At 39.8% G+C, this 19,331-nt stretch overlaps 1 protein-coding gene across 1 annotated transcript in view; it reads right to left on the bottom strand.

The window, feature by feature from the left end:
* LOC120516669 (kynurenine 3-monooxygenase) overlaps positions 1-19,331 on the bottom strand; it is a 71,061-nt gene that overhangs the window by 40,012 nt on the left and 11,718 nt on the right. The window contains exons 3-6 of the mRNA XM_039738519.1: positions 16,977-17,074; positions 8,107-8,196; positions 2,118-2,166; positions 177-264 (exon numbers count right to left, since the gene is read on the bottom strand). Coding sequence (XP_039594453.1) covers positions 177-264; positions 2,118-2,166; positions 8,107-8,196; positions 16,977-17,074 — 325 coding nt within the window. The remainder of the gene's footprint in view (positions 1-176; positions 265-2,117; positions 2,167-8,106; positions 8,197-16,976; positions 17,075-19,331) is intronic.

Raw genomic sequence — 19,331 nt, 5'->3', positions numbered from 1 at the left:
CTTTTAACTAAAGTGTCACTAGCATCAACATAAAAAAATCTAAATGCTGAGCAGCAAAATACAGCAGCCAGTGCTATCACTGACTTCAAAGAGCAGTTTGCTTAGCACACCATACATGATCTTCAATGAGTAACTGCTGTTATGTACTGTAGTGACTTCCATTAAAGTGTGTTTACCTGCGGAATGTCATTAACCGTGGTTCCAAACTCCAATCCAATAGTTTGTGTCCAAAGTGTAGTGATGCGTTGGGATATTTCTCAGCAGCTTTAAAAGAAACAAAAAGTGTGCATCTCAGTTTGCTTCATATAGCACAGCAACAGCCAAGACAGAGAAGGTGCTGTACTTTCATCCATTCATCCATTTTCTGTAATTGTTTTTTCATTTAAAGCCATGAGGTGCTAGAGCCTTCAATCTTTATTTTATAAATCACATCAGGCTTTTGCATGGAACTTCATAGGACATCCATCCATCCATTATCCAACCTGCTATATCCTAACTACAGGGTCACGAAGGTCTGCTGGAGCCAATCCCAGCCAACACAGGAAAAAAATCCTGGGCAGGGCGCCAGCCCACCACAGGGTGCGCACGCACACACATCAGGGCCAATTTAGAATCGCCAATGCACCTAACCTGCATGTCTTTGGACTGTGGGAGGAAACCGGAGTACCCGGAGGAAACCCACGGAGACACAGGGAGAACATGCAAACTCCACGCAGGGAGGACCTGGGAAGCGAACCCGGGTCTCCTAACTGCAATGCAGCAGCGCTACCACTGTGCCCCGTGCCGCCCTTCATAGGGAAACCAACACTATACTAAAGTATCAGTTCTACAGAATGAGCAGGATAGCACAGCAGATAAAAGAAATCTAAAGGCATAGTAATAAATAGTGCTAGGAAGAAGTTGAAAGTTTAGAGACAAATATGAAAAAGCAAGTCTCAAAACAATCTATACAAATGAAAAGCAATTTCAATGGTTATAAAAATATTCACACTTCCTTCTCACTTAGAGGTTTTCAGATTTTATTGTTATACAAAATTGAATCACAGTAGATTTAATTTGGCTTTTCTGGCATTTACTATATTAACAGAAAATGACTCTTTAATTTCAAAGTGAGAGCAGATATCCACAAAGTGGTCAAATGCATTATAAATATAAAACCCAAAAGTAAGTTATTACATAAGTATTCATCCCCTTCATGTCAGTATTTAGTAAATGTGCCTTTCACAGCCATGACAGCCTTGAGTCTGTGTGCTCAGGTGTCTGTCAGCTTTGCACATCTTGACACTGCCATTTTCCCCATTCATGGAGATCATAAACGAAGAGCCTTTGTCAAGTCCAACCACAAATTCTCAGTTGGATTGAAATCTGGGCTGTAACTCAGTCACGCCACAATATATATATATTTTTAAAGCCATTCCTGTGTACCCTTTTTACGTTAGTCCAGGCCAGCTGTGTCTGGGGTGTTTTTCAGCCTCCAACACACTGAAATTAGATTACACAAATTAAAAAATATATAGATGATTAAGTTCAATTTCTTATTTTTAAACACTTGTGTGTGTACATTTTTTCATCCATACATGGGCAACATGATGGCACAGAATTTCGTCCTTCTGTCTTTCAACTCTGGAGTCCTCACTTTGAATCCCAGACAAGGCAAAGTCTGCATGGAATTTACATGTTCTTCCTGCGTCCATGTGGAATTTGGTCAGATTACAATATAAAGTTGTGAGTGCCAAGTTGTCTATATGAGTAAGTTAAGGTGGGTGTGCATGTAAGAGAACCCTGTGATGATCTGGCACACTGTCCATGGTTGGTTATAGGCTTGAGCAGAAAGCTGCTAATGTAGGCTCCAACTACTACTGATAATGAACTGGATAAGTGGGTTAGGAACTGAGTGGACAGCGTAATTGATTAATAATTAATTAGTTCATTCATTCATTTTCTAAATTTTCTTTTTTCAAAGTTGTTTGATCCCAGAAGATCTGCTCTGACTCCTCAAAACCCTGATTTTATTTTAAATTTCTACAATTTAAGGCAGGTGCATTTGAACCAGACCTCCCAACTTGTTTAAAGCAAATCCAGCTAAACGCTCCATTAAAGTAACCTTAGAAACTTACCTGTTAAAAGTTCTTTATTCAAGTAGGCTCTGTCCACGGAGAGAATGTACTAAAATGGAAGGAAACTACAATTAACAGATAGTGGGTGCCATTATAAATTGAGTGCCACATGGGACATAAAACAACATTATTATTAAAGTATTCATTTATAATGCTAGAGCGCTGATGTGTTTTTGTATACAAAAGGTGGCCCTGAGTCTGGTATTATATTCCTTCTATTCATTGAATATTATCAAAGGATTAAACATATCTAATGGGTTTAAATTTCATTTTTAAAAATTAGAAATAAAGGAAACACAGAATGAGTCTACGATAACAACATTGTTCCTATTGGTGTAAAAAAGATAAAAAATTGTACTTTTTACAATTTGTTTAATACGATTTTTAATATTTAATTTGTGTGTGTTTTTATTTTAGGACTTTTTAAATAAGAAGATTTTAATGGAACAAAAAAGAAAAGCTATTGTGTGTTACGTAACAAGAACAGTAGGCTGGTGCTGTTAACTCATGGTCATGAGGGGGCCACATGGTCAATGACTCATATGATGTTTGTCAAGAGATAAGATGCTGGGGTGGAGAAGTATGCAAATAAGGTGGATAGGGGATATACAAATGAAAAAAAGCAAATGCTAAAAAGAGTGTTATTATTTTATTGTTTGAGCTCAGATAAACTAACCAGTGTGTATATACTTGTAAGAAGAAGGGGCTTGGGACATTGTAGTAAACATGTTTCTCATAGGTAAACATAACTTAACTGACAAGCAACCAGACCTAGGGAATTTATCACTTTTCCAGTTTAGGCTGATGTCATAATCAGCTACCAAGGTTCTGTATTAAAAATATTGTGTTGAGAGTACTTAATGGTATGCTATTTTTGATACAAGAGACATAAGACACAATGATGGTTATATGAGAGAGAAGATATGTGAGAGATTTTTGAAAGCACAATGAAACATCATGCTCTTACAGAACAAAAGTACAGCTCTACCTACTAAATGTAAATGCAACCCAATGGAAACAGTTATCTGGAGGGAAAAGGCTGAGCAATGGCTTGTACTTTTAAAGAGCGCCTTAGCTGGATTAAGTCAAAATGACTCTCAATTTACACTGACATCTTTTATGGTTGTACTGATGCAAAGCTTGCTGTATTGACATTAAATTGAACCGTTCAGGTTGTATAACTTCTATGTTACCTTCTAGTGTTTGATATGCCCGGTTTCTCTGCAAATAAATATAAATGAAAGAAAGATTGGACATTATCTCACTGAAACTGCCTTGTTTACTTACATCAACAGTTCCACCCCAAGTGATGAGTGTTAATATAGTAAGCTGTGCTTGTTCAGGTGTCAAACTCTTTCAGAGACAGAGATCTCGGAGCTGAAAGTTATAGTAGCCTGGCATGAGAAGGTTGTCCTGGTCTCTGTTAGGGTATTGCTTGCAAGCCTTTTGACAGTGACTAGTCCACCAGTTTGCTCAAAACCCTTTCAAAGGTAGTGCGACCTGGGAGCAGGCTGTGTTCTGTAACCCGACAGAAGCTGAAGCTGAATTCTGGCCTTTGGCAGTGATTCCAGGAGCTGTAGGATATAGGTAACCCATCTGGAGCTAAAGGATATGGGCTTCTGGACTTTGTTAAGGTATTCCAAGGAAGTCCCCTTAAAGGCAGTGATCCCAGGAGCTGTAGGATGTCGGTAAGACAACTCAGAGTCCTGCCATGTGCAAAAGTTCGCTGATGACACTGGTATTGTGGGCTGCATCAGGAGTAGGCAGGAGGAGGAGTATAGGAACCTAATCAAGGACTTTGTTAAATGGTGTGACTCAAACCACTTACACCTGAACACCAGCAAAACCAAGGAGCTGGTGGTGGATTTTGGAGACCCAGGCCCCTCCTGGACCCCGTGATCATCAGAGGTGACTGTGTGCAGAGGGTACAGACCTATAAATACCTGGGAGTGCAGCTGGATGATAAATTGGACTAGACTGCCAATACTGATGCTCTGTGCAAGAGAGGACGGAGCTGACTATACTTCCTTAGAAGACTGGCGTCCTTCAACATCTGCAATAAGATGCTGCAGATGTTCTATCAGACGGTTGTGGCGAGTGCCCTCTTCTACGTGGTGGTGTGCTGAGGAGGCAGCATAAAGAAGAAGGACACCTCACGCATGGACAAACTGGTGAGGAAGGCAGGCTCTATTGTAGGCACGGAGCTGGACAGTTTGACATCCGTGGCAGAGTGACGGGCGCTCAGTAGGCTCCAGTCAATCATGGAGAATCCTCTGCCTCCACTGAACAGGATCATCTCCAGACAGAGGAGCAGCTTCAGCGACAGACTGCTGTCACCGTCCTGCTCCACTGATAGACTGAGGAGATCGCTCCTCTCCCACACTATGCGACTCTTCAATTCCACCCCAGGGGTAAACGTTAACATTATACAAAGTAATTGTCTGTTATACCTGCATTTTTATCTCTCTTTAATTTAATATTGTATAATCTATCTATCTATCTATAATCCTGGGAGCTGTAGGATATAACCGCTCTGGAGCTGAAGGCTTCTGGACTTTTCTGAGGTATTTCAGACATTTAATATGGTTTTCAAATGTAATGTTATGGGGTGTGCATGTAAAACAAGGATAATAGTTTAAGTACTTCTGGGATTAACTTGTCCACCATTCAAAAAAGAACCTTTGAAGTATGAAGTTACTTTTGTGGACACTGTCATGATAAAACAATTTATATGTATTGAATATTGTAAAATGATTAAACATTTCTGAAGGGTTAAAATTTGGTCTTTAAAAAAGTAGAAATAAAGAAATTGCAAAAAGCATTCCTATTAGTTATTAAAATATAACAACACTCTCAGATAGGTGATTAAATGAAATCAAATTTATGTTTCAAAGAATATCAAATAGATTAAGTGAATGTTACCCATGTTGAAATCTCAAATTACTGGTTAATATCAGCTGTGGAGTTTAACTAACCTTAAGGCATGCTTTTACTGTAAATTAATAAATTTGTTTATAACACAGCTCAGCCCCGTTAATACAAAAAGGACTTGATGTTCATATTTTTGCCTTGTTTTGGTCTACTGAATTCATATTTTCTTTATAACAATAGATAATATCTAATAGCACATGCAGAATTAAAACTGACATGCCTCGTTCTGTTAAAAGGTTAGATGTGCTCTAAGTGATCACTTATATTCATATTTTCTTTTGTAACTGTTTAATCACAGCGACCATCCTGGACACTATCTGATTTACAACTGTCTCAAAATACTGCTTTCTAACTGCAATTTAAAGCCATTAATAAATATGTCATTTCCAAATTGCCTGTCTTGTTATTTTTTATTTTATGAAATGCATTAAACAGTCATTGCTTTTATAAAATAAAAGCCACTTTTGGTCTAATAATGTTTGCAGAGTATACAAGGAATTCATTTTCCATCTGGAGGACATGACTTCCCACGAATTAATGACATTATGATCAGTGGTGTCACCAGAAAATAACTCCTTTTATTTGTAGGAGCACGGCAACACAAAGCCAATACCCATCTAATGAATTTATGAGAATGACAGATTTAAAATCTTTAGCTATAAATCACATCACTGTGTGCCTCTTTGAACAACTGCTAGGCTGTTATTTTATTTTTTTATTTTTTTGTACTTAAAGTAACATGAGGGCATGGTGAGGAAGTGATTTCCATTACTAGACCTGCTTTCAAATCTTTACCCACGTGTACCCTGAAGGGGAAATCTTGGGGGTTGGTGGCAGAATTGGCACTCCAGCCACCATAAAAAAACTTGCACTGTTCCATTCCATCTGAACTAGTGTGGTGCTGAGGTATCACCCACTGCATGGCTGCACTCGGGTCCGAATCTGGATCCTGAGTTGGTTTGTCGTGTGGTGGGTGCGGCAATGCACTGTATCAGTGTGTGTTCCTAACCTCATCATCATCATCCTCCTTCAGGTGCTCTATCTGCGGCCTTGTAGCAAAGAGATCATGGGTTCACGTCCTGCGTTCATGGGTTCGCATCCTATGTTGTAGTGCTTTGAGAAGTGAGAAATACGTTACATAAATGTAAAAAATTATTATTATTAGTAGTAGTAAAAGTATTTGTTTTGAAATTGCCCTGAGATATTTGTATTATGTTAACCGACAATTCTAAATTGCATGTGTGTGTATAAGGTGGCATGTTGGTGACTTGCACTAAGGAGACCGGAGTTACTATCCCAGGTGCTCCCTGTCAGGGTTTGTTCCTGCCTTGTGCCTTGTGGTAGCTGAATTGGGCTCCTTCACCCCCCGTGACCCTGATCTGGATTAAATGGGTTACAAAATGATATGTCGTGTATATGTGTGTGATTATGTCCTTTTATGGACTGGTGTCCTGCCCTGGCTTTGCTTTCTTTGAAACTACTATTATAGAATTTGCTTTTCTCGAAACCAGTACTGGGAAATGGAGATTCACAAAATGGCAGGAAGGAGCTGAAGTTCAAAAATGCAACAAGTTAAATATTACATAGGTTTAACATATTATCTTACAAGAAATTTAGATATCAACTAATCTGTTATACCTTGATGATGATTTCAGCAACATGTGAAATATATGTGACCTTTACAGAGAGGAGGACAGTGCTAGAACATGTCAAGAAAAGTGGCATGTAAACCAAGGGGACATAACTGACAAAGAGGATCAGAGCTGTGTTAGTACTTTTAGGAAATTTATAAAAATTTCAAAAATTCTGCTTTCACTTTGTCTTTGGGGGTTATCATGCATGCATGAGGATCACCATCAGTGCTCACGTGAGGTATGTGGTACCATCCCAGAATAAGTGGTGGCAATGTCGCTAAAAGCCTCCCTTTTCCCCTCACAGTCTCGAGAAACCACCCCTTGAGGGCAACGGAACCAAAGAAGCCCCACCCCTTCCGGTCCAGCTGGTATAAAGGAGAGACAGACTCAGGAAGTGGTGTCTCAAATTGGACCTGACAAGCATCAAAGAAGGTCACAGAGACACCTCACGAGCTTACACACAACGGCAACTTGCCAATCTCTGCAGTGCCACCAAACACACGTTTTAGTTAAAGATTTGCTTTATCTTTTTCTGTGGTAACAAAATAAACAGGGTTATGACCGGTTGGTATCCCAAATAGTATTGGTCTCCCCTTGTGTCATATCTCGACCTGCAATAGGGTATTGAGGGTAGCTTGATGATGGAAAAAGTGAATTTAAATGGTTAAGTCACCGACAGAAGAAAACTGGCAAAAAATGAAGGGATATGAATTCTTTTTGAAAGCAAGTAATGGTGAATTTGGGCAGTCACTTGTCTGTCACACAAGAGTGATGTCACACGTCCAGCTAGTTCAGCCAGAGTGAGTGGTACTTATAGGGAAAAAATTTCCAGGATATTTCAAATTTATGAAGTAGTGAAAAAACAGATTTTGACAAGAGGAATAGAAAAAGAGGAAATTTGCCTGATTACAAGAAAACAATGCTGCTTAATCATGCCAGTGACTAGGTGACGCCGTAGATCTTGAGTAACATTTACACAAACTTTTTTTCCAACAACAAATCACTGAAGATGATGGTTCTTTGTAAGTTACTGTATGTGAAGTCATGAGGGGAAACTGAATTTAGCTATTTTCTTGGAAAGCACAGAAATTTCCATGTAATGGCCAAAGAAAAGAAAACCTGAAGCAAGTGATACAGAGAAAGAGGACTGAAAAGAGACATATTTATAGGGATAGGTGGTCAATGCAGTACAACTCACTACACTTTGAGTAACTTGGTCATTATATTTGCTGAACTCATCTCAGATGATTGGACCTTACAGGATGCTTGAGAGCTTTTGTGAAGTATATGTACCCCTGCTGGATTAAACTGTAAAATTAATGCATCATTCTTATGTTTAATGCACCACCCTGCCTAAACATCCATAACATTTATAATTCACCACACATCCAGATCATATTCATTTTAATAAGAATACTGCTTACCTGTCCTTTCTTGCCATAGGGGATTGGTGTCCTCTTTCCAGAAAGAGAATGAATCATTCTGGCATGCATTGGGATGCCTTTACTCACAATCTGTAAATAGATTTTGACATAAAGAGCAGGAAGAACATCACTTGCATCAGGGGTGACTAACCCAATTTAAGTTCAACAGCAACATCTGCTAATTTTCCTTGCAAATTAGCTCCATTAAATGACAATTTTACATTCAAAAAATGACATTTATAGAAGGGCAATTGAAGAAAGGTTGTCTCTAATGATAGCCAATACTTCCTGCTCGATCTGTTCCCACAAAAGCTTCCAGGCATTGGCTTTAGATAAGCACAACACACCACAATATTATTATTATTGTTATTATTACTAATAATAATAATACAGCCTAGTCATTTAGATGTAGCAAAGAAGCCAAGAATGGAAGGAACAGAAATGATTTTAAGAAAGATTAAAATGGTGAATACGAATACTTCCAGTACCTCCTATTGCCATGTCATAGAATTCCCCAAGTACTGTACTGGGGTAATGGAAATGAGCTGGTAACCCAACTTAAGTATTTTTTTTCTTTATTTTTCTAACACAGACCATAACACACACCATTGTTTCAAATGAAATACTCTGGTCCAATGGATTAACAGGACACAGAATTTCAGAAAGTATTCAGACCCCATCACTTTTTGTAAACTTTATTGTGTTGTAGATCTAATTTTTGAATGGATACATTTGACATTTTTGCTCATCAATCTACAATGAATAACCCCTAATGACATATGTGCATCAATATACACTCACCTAAAGGATTATTAGGAACACCTGTTCAATTTCTCATTAATGCAATTATCTAATCAACCAATCACATGGCAGTTGCTTCAATGCATTTAGGGGTGTGGTCCTGGTCAAGACAATCTCCTGAACTCCAAACTGAATGTCAGAATGGGAAAGAAAGGTGATTTAAGCAATTTTGAGCGTGGCGTGGTTGTTGGTGCCAGATGGGCCGGTCTGAGTATTTCACAATCTGCTCAGTTACTGGGATATTCACGCACAACCATTTCTGGTTGGGCAGAAACACCTCCGGGTCAGGGAGTATAAAAGGACTATGGGAGTTCCCAGACGGAGAGCTGAGCTGGGTGGAAGGGTGGCAACGCGTCTGGGAGCTGGAGGATTGGTTTATTGATAATTATTGTGATTTATATGAGTATTGTGGTGGAGAGTGTGCTTTGTACACTGTGGCGACAAAATAAAGTCAACTTGAGGACTTTTACCTGGTGTCTGGAGTTGTGGACAGGGGTTCAAGGGAGCGAGAGCGCCCCCTATCGTTCACTATATATATATATATATATATATGCACAATATATCAATCTACAATGAATTACCCATAATGACATGTGCATATAAAATATATTGTAACAGATTAGGGTTTTCTCGCACCCTTGTACCCTCAGACCACACGTCAGACACCAGATAAAAAGTCCAATTATTATTTATTATAATAATAATGTGCACAAAGCACTCTCCACTCCCAAATACTCAATAAACAATACAATACAATAATCCAATCCTCCAAACTCCCAGACGCTTAGTCACCCTGCCTCCCAACTCAGCTCGTCCATCTGGGATTTCCCAAAGTCCTTTATAGTCCTTGACCTGGAAGCGTTTCCTCCTCTCTGTCCATGTGACCTGGAAAACTTCCGGGTCAGATAAAAATCCTTCTTTTCTTCACCCAGGAAGCACATCGTTCCCATTGTCCACGTGACTATGACGTACTTCCTGGGTGTAAGGCAAATAGTCTCTGGGCCTCCCTGTAGCGACTCCTGTCAGCCCCCATGGTATCCAGCAGGGCTGTGCATTACAAGTCCATTGTCCATAATTCCCTGCTGGCATTCAGGGCACCTCTATGCTGCAAGGAGGGCTAGTAAAAGTTTGCTCAGTCTTACATGTAGTTCTTATATTCAAATGACTACAAACTAACAATTGTACAAAAAGGAGTGACTAAGGTAATAAATTACCAGCAATGAACTGGTGCCTTACCAGAATGGCAGTTGTTTTTTTTTTTTTCTTCAAATGAAAGCATATTTCAAAATAATTCCGACCATCAAACCATCCATTCATCCTTTCAAAAATCTGCTAACTAGTGACGTATGAAACAAGTGAGATCTGCTTCACATACAGTTTTGCTAATCTGACACTAAAATGTGTTTCATTGGCTGTTTAGCAAATGACAATGAGTTTTTTTGAGATTTTAAAGTTTTTTTTTTTCTCTTGGGATGAAATGCCAAGAACACTGATCCCTAATGAATTGCTCATCCTTCAGTGTTTACCTGTGTTCTTTCCACAGCTACAGTATGTAAGGCACATAATCCATACCACGGCAAAAACAACAATTCTGTTTATGCATTTTCTTCACATCCCTCAAGAGTTGTGCAGCACATCTTCTAAATATGCGACACGTTGCATGTTTTCCTTGCCAAAACATATCATTGTGCACAATACTGTAGTAATCGCCTTATCCTAGCTAAGGGTCTGCACCCTTCCGGTGATTTTCTTTCCCACTAGAAATCTTTATTTAAATACTAAATGATAGGCAGATGCATGCAGAATTAATGCATGAAGACACTTCCAGACACTGTAAATAGCTAGAATTTTGCTGGAAGCGAAATACATTTTATTTTGTTTTTTTTTTTCCCCGTAGCGAAACACTGAGTTTTACTGAAAAATGTAATTTTGCGCAAATCATTTCACTCACAGTAAAAACAAACAATGCTTCCTATCATATCCCAAAACCCATATCTTACACACTTCATGTCTATTGGCATTGGGATAACTGATTTTTTAATTGAGTCGATAATTGAAAATAATTCCGTCCATCTTCTGAATCCCCTAATCCCAATTCAGAATGGTAGGAAGCCAATTTCTGCAGAATCAGATGTAAGGCAGGTATTATTTCTGGAGGGGTGCCATCCTAATGAAATGCACACTCACATACTGATCCTTACTCATGCCTGTCAATTTAGGGTCACTAGTTAACATGACCTGTACAACTTTGAGATGAGCAGAAATGCTATATAACTAAAATAACATGTGCAGATATGGAGAAAACTCGATGCAGATAGTGACTAGGCTGGAAACTGAAACATGGCTTATGGGGCCTTTAGACAGTACTGCTAAACCCTACTCCACCAACCTACCCCAATTTTAAACATTTGTCTATCCATTCGCAAAGCCCATTTTATCTATTAGAGGTCCACCAAGAGATGGAACCTTTCCTTACAGTATCAAGCCCATGGTAGGACTCAGTCCTAGACAAAATGCCAATGGATCCCAGGACAAACTCATACACAGGTCCACACTAATTCACAAAGAAATACATTTTGAGATGAAAATTAACCTAATATGTACATCTGTTGATTGTCATGAGGTGGTTGTGGCAGGAACTGACAGGAACCGGGGAAGAGCATGTACCACCCAAACAAAGAAGTCTAGGCCAAAATTTGAATCCAGATCCCAAGACCTGGGAAATGGCAGTGCTAAACAGTGTGCCACCATCCCACTGATTTTTACTCATTTGCGTTATCTTTATTTTGTAAGAACATCCCTTTAGTTTGTTTCATGGCTTCTGTTAACTGCTGTGTTTCTTAATAAGGCTTGCTTGTATGTAACATTAAACATGTCAGCTGTCTCTTCAGAGAACTGCACAAAATAGTGCAAATTAGGAAACTCCCAAGGGAAGAGGAAATCAAAGGGTTTTTGAAGAATATGCCATGAAGTTACAGTAGTTGTTTTAATTAAAACTTTACAAAACAAGAGAAGCAAAAACTCCACCAAACTAAGGCTTCCCATCTAATGGTGATCCCAGTGCCGGGTCAAGTTCTACTTTTCTGACACTCAGTAATGGAAATAAAAAGATTTATAAAATGGAAAGACAAAATTGTTTGAACTTTTAAAGAGCTTATACTGTATACATTGCTATAATGTTGCTCACATGTAAACACTGTTTTTTTTTTCTCATTTGAAATGTTTAATTATTTAATCCAAAAGTATGAAAAACCAACTATAACCATGTTCTTATTTTTAGATGTTGTAATGCAGTGGTTCTCAAACTGTGGGGCGCAAAGTAACAAAAAGGGGGCGCAAAGATGTGAAAAAAGGAAAACAAGAAACAAAAATATGAAAAATACATCTATTGAAACCAAAACAAATTAACTTAAACTACATTCTGATACTAGAAAAATAAATATAGAGTTAGATTAATGTTGATAAAAGTTAAGTAGGTATAATAAAATATGCATCTTTGATATATCATTAATTAAAAAAGAACAAATTGGTATTAGTGGGCTCCTTTCAAAAAAACGTTAGGGGGGCTCGATTAAAACTGTTATGAAAACTCAGGTCACAAATACTTAAAGATTGAGAAACGCTGTTGTAATGTATGCTTTTTAACATGAACTGCAGTACAAGCTGGATGTCTGTACAACTGTGCTGTAGGACATTTGCCAACAGAGCTACTGCACTCGCCTGGAGCCACATGCGCTGGAGGCCTTTCATCCCCATGTCAGTTACATGTTAGCTTCATTGCTTTGGAGATCTAACAGAATATTTCTCCCAGGTGTTAATGTTGCTTAGTCATTAAATGACTTGTAACCCAGCAAGTGATATTTCAGAATATAGCTTACATCTGTAACATTGCTACTGACAATCTGCCAGAACACCATCTTGTAAGGCTGATCAAAGTGTGTATTTTTTCCCATACTTTTTTTACCCCATAAAGAAGTCCATCTATCTGTCTTTTCAACCTCAAAGACATGCAGGTAAAGTGAATATGCATTTTTAAATTGGCTCTAATGTGTGTGTTTTCATCCTGTGATGGCCTGACACCTTGTCCAGGGATTGCCTTGTGTCATATGATTGCCAGGAACAGTCAAGCAGTTTTCACCAAATACAGAGAAGAGTAACTGGAGTGGGCGACATCATGATGGGCAGTTCTTGGAGAACCATCAGTCGAATCACCTCCTCTTGTGTTGTAAATGCAATTCTAAAATAATAATTCCAGCTTATCATGAATCTGATATCATTTATCATTTTCTGATAGAAAAGATAAAAAGATATCATGTCTAGCACCATAACCCTGAGCGCTGGAGCCCCATAGGATGCATGCTCATCACGCTACTGTTCACCTTATAACTTATTACTGTTCTGTGATTTACAGCTGCGACAGCTTGGTCATGTTTACTGATGACAAAGTACATAATGGATGGGTAGCAGCAGGTAGACTGGTGCAAGTGCAACAACCTGTCAATCAATGCTGATACAAGTAAAGACACGATTGTGGACTTAATGAAGACCCACCATTTACATGAAGAGTTCTGTGACAGAAAGAGTCAAAAGCACCATCTTCCTTGGTGTGCACTTAGCAGAGGACCTGACATGGTCTATCAGTTATGCCTCCGTTACCAAAAAAGCACAGCAGCGACTCCACTTTCTGCACCAGCTAAAGGTGGCAAGCCTTCCATGTCATATCCTCATCACATTCAATAGGGGCATCATTGAAAACATCCTGACCAGTTGCATCACTGTCTGGTATGGGACCTGTAATGCATTTGAACAATAGATAGATAGATAGATAGATAGATAGATAGATAGATAGATAGATAGATAGATAGATAGATAGATAGATAGATAGATAGATAGATAGAATGGATAGTGTGCACTGTGGAGACATCTGGACTTCTCCTCCTTCCATCATGGACATGTTCACAAAGCACTGCATCCATAAGGCTTCCAGCATTGTGGGGGATCTGTCCCACCCATCCCACAATCTATTTTCCCAGCTTCCATCTGTCAGAAGGCATCAAACTCTGTGGATCAACACTACCAGACTGAACCACAGCTTCTTCAATGAGCAGTCAGGCTCGAGAACACAATGTTCTGTGTATGCGGGTGGACCCTTATCATAGATTCTTATCTAATTACTGTCTTTACATTCCATTGTATTCCTCATCCATTGTACATATCTTATCATCACTAAATGCTGTTTATCACCCACCACTTTGTATTATTATATTGCCATATTGTCTAAATATTGTACTGTGGCCCTGGGAAATGTAATTTCATACCACCATATAATGTACCAAAGCATGTGTACAGATGGTATGATAATAAATCCCACTTGACATGACTTGACTTAGCTTGTCTAACTGTATGAAATGCCTTTTAAAATAAATTAGATCAACTTGGTTTAAACTGTCTTTTGATTGAAAGCTCTAATACTATCCACGTTAGACAACAGCCTTACAAAATGAATTTCTTTACCCAAACCAAATTCATCCATCCATCCATTTTCATGCCCACTTACCCTGAGTAGGGCTGCAGGGTAGCTTGGAGCCTATCCCAGCAGTCATCGGGCTCAAGGAAGAAACAATTCCTGGAAAGACTGTGGGTCCATCATAGGGTGTTTAGCCAAATCACTTAATAGTTTACAATTGTTTGCAAATGAACTGATTCTCAAGCCATCATAGTAGAAGTACACCTTGTGACCTGTGGGTGGCGCCACTGAGCCCCAAACGCCAGACATATCTACCACAGATGCAGTCCTTGGTTCAAGGCCAGTGCTTTTAATGAACCTTTTACATGCTTTTTTCCAACAGTGACACAAATGGTTCCCACAGAACAACCTAGCTCAACAGTTCTTTACACACTTCTCATATTCCTTCCATCCTCCTTCACTCCACCCAGGTGAGTGCTGTCCATCCCAGCTCCAGACTCTGACTCTATGTGCCAAGTGGAGGACTTTGTCTTAATTACCGACCCCAGAGTACTTCCAGTGCTCAACCTGTTGCATCCGGGAAGTACTTCCAGGTCAGGGAGGACCGCAATAGTCCTTGTATAGTTAATATATGATACTCCCCCTGGTGGGCCCCACAAAACCCTGCACTGAAGCCTAATGAGACCACTCCTCCAATGCTGCCCTGTGGACATCTATACAGGGGTGCCCCAGATATGATGCTTTTGCCCATTCTATGGGGGACGTTCTGCCCATTGGAGGCAGTCATTCACTGCCCTCTCCTTCCAGGCTCCCAAACCCAGCCAATGTGTTCCTCCATGGCTTCTGGCATGCCAAACCCGGTGTAGTTGCTACTTCAGCATCCTTCTTTGTCCACATCTTGGTGCAGACGGAGAATATTACAGCTCTCTTATTGTAGTTTCTTTATCGTGGCCTCCTGGCCAGGAAAGAGAGCAGGATCCAACCCAGCTGGGATGCTGGTTCATCCATCACAACCTATACTGAAATAGTCACACATACAAATACTGGAAATTATACGGTAAAATCAAACCCCGCCTTATCTGTGGGAAAACTTAAATGTGAGAATATACAGAAGAGCAACACAATCATATGGAGAAGGTGACACAGTAGTCAGTACTGCTGCCCCAAAGTTCCCAGCTCTGGGTTTGAATCCCAGGTTTACTTGTTATTAAGGCATGGAGATCAGTCAGGTGCCTCATTCACACCTCTGAGTGGCAGGAGGGTCACATCTGCACCTGATCAGGCCATATAAAGAAGCCTGAATGGCAGAGAGGCAGAAGGGAAAACAGACAAGAACAGAAAGAGACAAGAAGGAAAGAATGGGAGAGTGCAAGGCAGGATCTGGAGAGCTAATGCATGGAGGAATAGAGGCAGGAGGTTGGAAGCAAGCATCAGGGAGAGCAATGCTGGTGGCCCTTTACGTGGTATCTCCCACAGGTGCTGAAGAATGTGTGTGTGGCTAGGTGTGGCACCCCATGGGTGCCAATGGACTAGCAATGGGAACATGAGCTAGGTGATTTGGGGATTTTGGGGATGGCTGCACCTGTCAGAAGGACATCTCCTCTGTATGGGGTAAGCAGAGGAGACATCAGTTTTTTTAAGGATACATGAGGGATCGTGAGGATTTTATGGAAGAGATTCCTCCTGTGATTTTAACCTCAATTTAATGGATTTACTTATTGTGTTTTTATTTATTGCAGGTTAAGGGCCTTGCTCAAGGGCCCAGCAGAGTAGGATCTCTTTTGGCAGTGATGGGGATTCAAACCGGCAACCTTCGGGATACCAGCACAGATCCTTAGCCTCAGAGCCACCACTCTGCCCAATGTTATTTGGAACATTTTAACCTGCATAATCACTTTGATTTTATTGGATTATTTATTTAATGATCGGATCACTTCACTATTTGAACACTGCTGTTTATTTGGTTTTAAATAAAAGCACTGACACTTTTGCACCAACCCCTTGCTAGATGTGTGAGTCCTCATTTGCCTGACTCATCTCGGTCTATGAGGCTCCTGGATGTGACAAGGGAGCGTGGAGCTGACCTGGATGGTCATATTTCCCACATCCCCAAAGATCAAAGATATGCAAATTAGGTAAACTGGTGGCTTTAATTGGCTCTCTGCATCTGCACATGAGTACGTCCTGAGTATGAGTACGTAACCTTTTCAGATTTTTTTCCTGCCTTGTACCAGATATTGCAGGGATAGGCTCTCAATCTCCATTACCCTAGGTTGAATTAAGCAGGTTTATGATTGTTATATTAATTATATGAAATGCATGTAAGCTCTCCATAAAACATCACACACTCACTCTAAACAGAAGTGGCATTTTAGAAAGAAATATATTCCCTTTAAAACTGTAGTCTAAATTACTTTAGGAAGCAATTATATACTCTAAGCTTTGCTTTATATTACAACAGTAATTAATAACTAACTGGCAAAATGGATTGAAACACTTAGAATTATACTTGACTTGTAGATATAATTCTTGCTTTGTAAATTCTTAAAAGGCAGTGCTGCTATGATCAAACTGAAATGAATGAGATTTTAAATATCTGTACCTTATCTTCCATTCCAACAGCTTTCAGTGCCTGTCGCCCTCTTAACGATAGAGCCAGATTTATACTTCGTCCTTTGACAATTTTGGCTTTTCGAATATCTATGATTAAACAGGTAAATGTCAATAAAAAATATTTAATAAAATAAAACTGAAAGAAGAACATTTTAATAAAATGACAAGAAAATTCATTGTACATATAAATGAGGGATCATTTGATGACTTTGAGTTTTCTGAAGATCCTTCTTTAATTTATCATTTGCTTATGAAGTTATTCAGGAGTTTCTATGCCAACTTCACTAGCAGCATGGGGAGTCATGATATTTGCTTCAAAGTGAAGACCGGGTTCAGGCCAGACAGTGTGATGTCAGCTTTGCTCTTTAGCTTAATCACTGACTGGGTAGTTGAGGATGACCAAGAAGCATCAGGTGGATGCTCTTTTTGATCCTTAAAGACTGATTTTGTTAATGACATTCCCTTGCTGTCGCTTGTGCACCATCATATGTAAGAAAACACAACACATTTGCACAGAAAGTGGGACTGCAGATCTGCTGGACAAAAATGAAGTTCGTAACACTTAATGTAGACAGCACAATACCTGTTAAGGTTGCTGGAGAAAACCTACCTATGGTTGACCATTTCACTTATCTGGGCAGCATAATAAGCTATAATAGAGTAGCAGGCAATGACATCCAGAGAAGACTGTGCAAAGCAAGGAACGCCTTTTGGAGACTTAACAACGTGTGGTAGAGTACCCACACTAAGCTAAAGTTGTACCAGAACTGTGTCTTACCAGCACTTCTATTTGGAGCTGAGCATTGGAGGATGACAGAGGGTGATATGACTAAGCTGGCCACATGCCACAAAAAAAAGACTGTAAAGAATCCCAAGCAATTTCTGGTGTTCCAATGTTGAACTGCTTGATGAATGCCCTCAAGAAAGTATGACCACCATTGTAATGAGGAGACAATACAGATGGATTAGCCACGTCATCAGAAACAAACACGGCTCCATCACCAAAACTGCCTTGAATTGGACTCCTGAAGTGAAGCGCAAGAGAAGGGAGCCCAGGAATACACTTATTGACCAAATTATTAGGAAAGCCTGTACACCTGCTTATCCCTACAATTTTCTAATCAGCCAATCATGTGGCAGCAACACAATAGATAAAATCCAGCAGGTACAGGTCAGAGGTTTCTGTTAATGTTCTTATCAAACCCCAGGATGGGGAAAAAAATATTATCTCAGTCATTTCAAACGTGGCATGATTGTTGGTGCCAAACAGGATGGTTTTTAAGTATTCCTGCAACTGTTGATCTCCTGGGAATTTCACAGACAACAGTCTTTAAAGTTTACTCAGAATGGAGTAAAAAAAAAAAACATCCAGTGAGTGGCTGTTCTGTGGACAGAACCAACCTGTTGAAGAAAGAGGTCGCAGGAGAATCACCAGATCTGAACTGACGGAAAGGCTACGATAACTCAGTTAACCACTCTGTACAACTGTGGACAGTAGAAAAGCATCTCAGAATGCACAACACATTGAACCTTGAGGTGAATGGGCTACAATAACAGAAGACCATGTTGGGTTTCTCTCCTGTCAGCCAAGAACAGAAGGCTGAGGTTGCAGTGGGCACAGGCTCAGCCAAACTGGACAGCTGAAGACTGGAAAAACGTAGCCTGGTCTGAAGGATCTTGATTTCTGCTGAGGCACACTGATTTAAGTCAGAATGTAGTGCCAACAGCATGAATCCTTGCACCCAGCCCGCCTTGTGTCAACAGTCCAGGCTGCTGGTGGTGTAACGGTATAGAGAATGTTTTCCTGGCACACTCTGGGCCCGTTAATACTAATCCATTATTACTATTGCTTGGATGCCATAACCTAATTGAGAGTTGTTGCTGAAAATGTGCATCCCATCATAGCAACCTGTTTACCCATCTACTAATGGCTACTTTCAGCATGATAATGCACCAGGTCACAAAGCTAAAGTCGTCTCAACCTGCTGAACATGACAAAAGGTTCAGTGCTCTTCAATCACTGGATCTGAATCCAATAGAACATCTTTGGGATGTGACAGAACAAGAGATTCACAACAATTATTGTAGCTGGCAATTCTGAAATAATTGCGTGATTCAATAATGTCAATATGGACTAGAATTTCAAACAAATGCTTCCAACATCTTATGGAATCTATGCCATGAAGAACTGAGGCTGCCAGTGTTGCTAATAATGTGAGTGGTGATCGTACATGGTGGAAGTGAAGCTGAAAACCATGAACCATAGTTGGGGCACCAACAAAAAGCTGGCCCAAGACAGACAGCAGTTGAAAGTATTTGTTGCTGCCCTACATGTGAAAGTGTC

Source organism: Polypterus senegalus, chromosome 16 (assembly GCF_016835505.1).
Source record: "Polypterus senegalus isolate Bchr_013 chromosome 16, ASM1683550v1, whole genome shotgun sequence".
Lineage (NCBI taxonomy): Eukaryota > Metazoa > Chordata > Cladistia > Polypteriformes > Polypteridae > Polypterus > Polypterus senegalus.
Note: the sequence above shows the minus strand (reverse complement) of the source record. Positions and strands in the feature narration are given on the sequence as shown.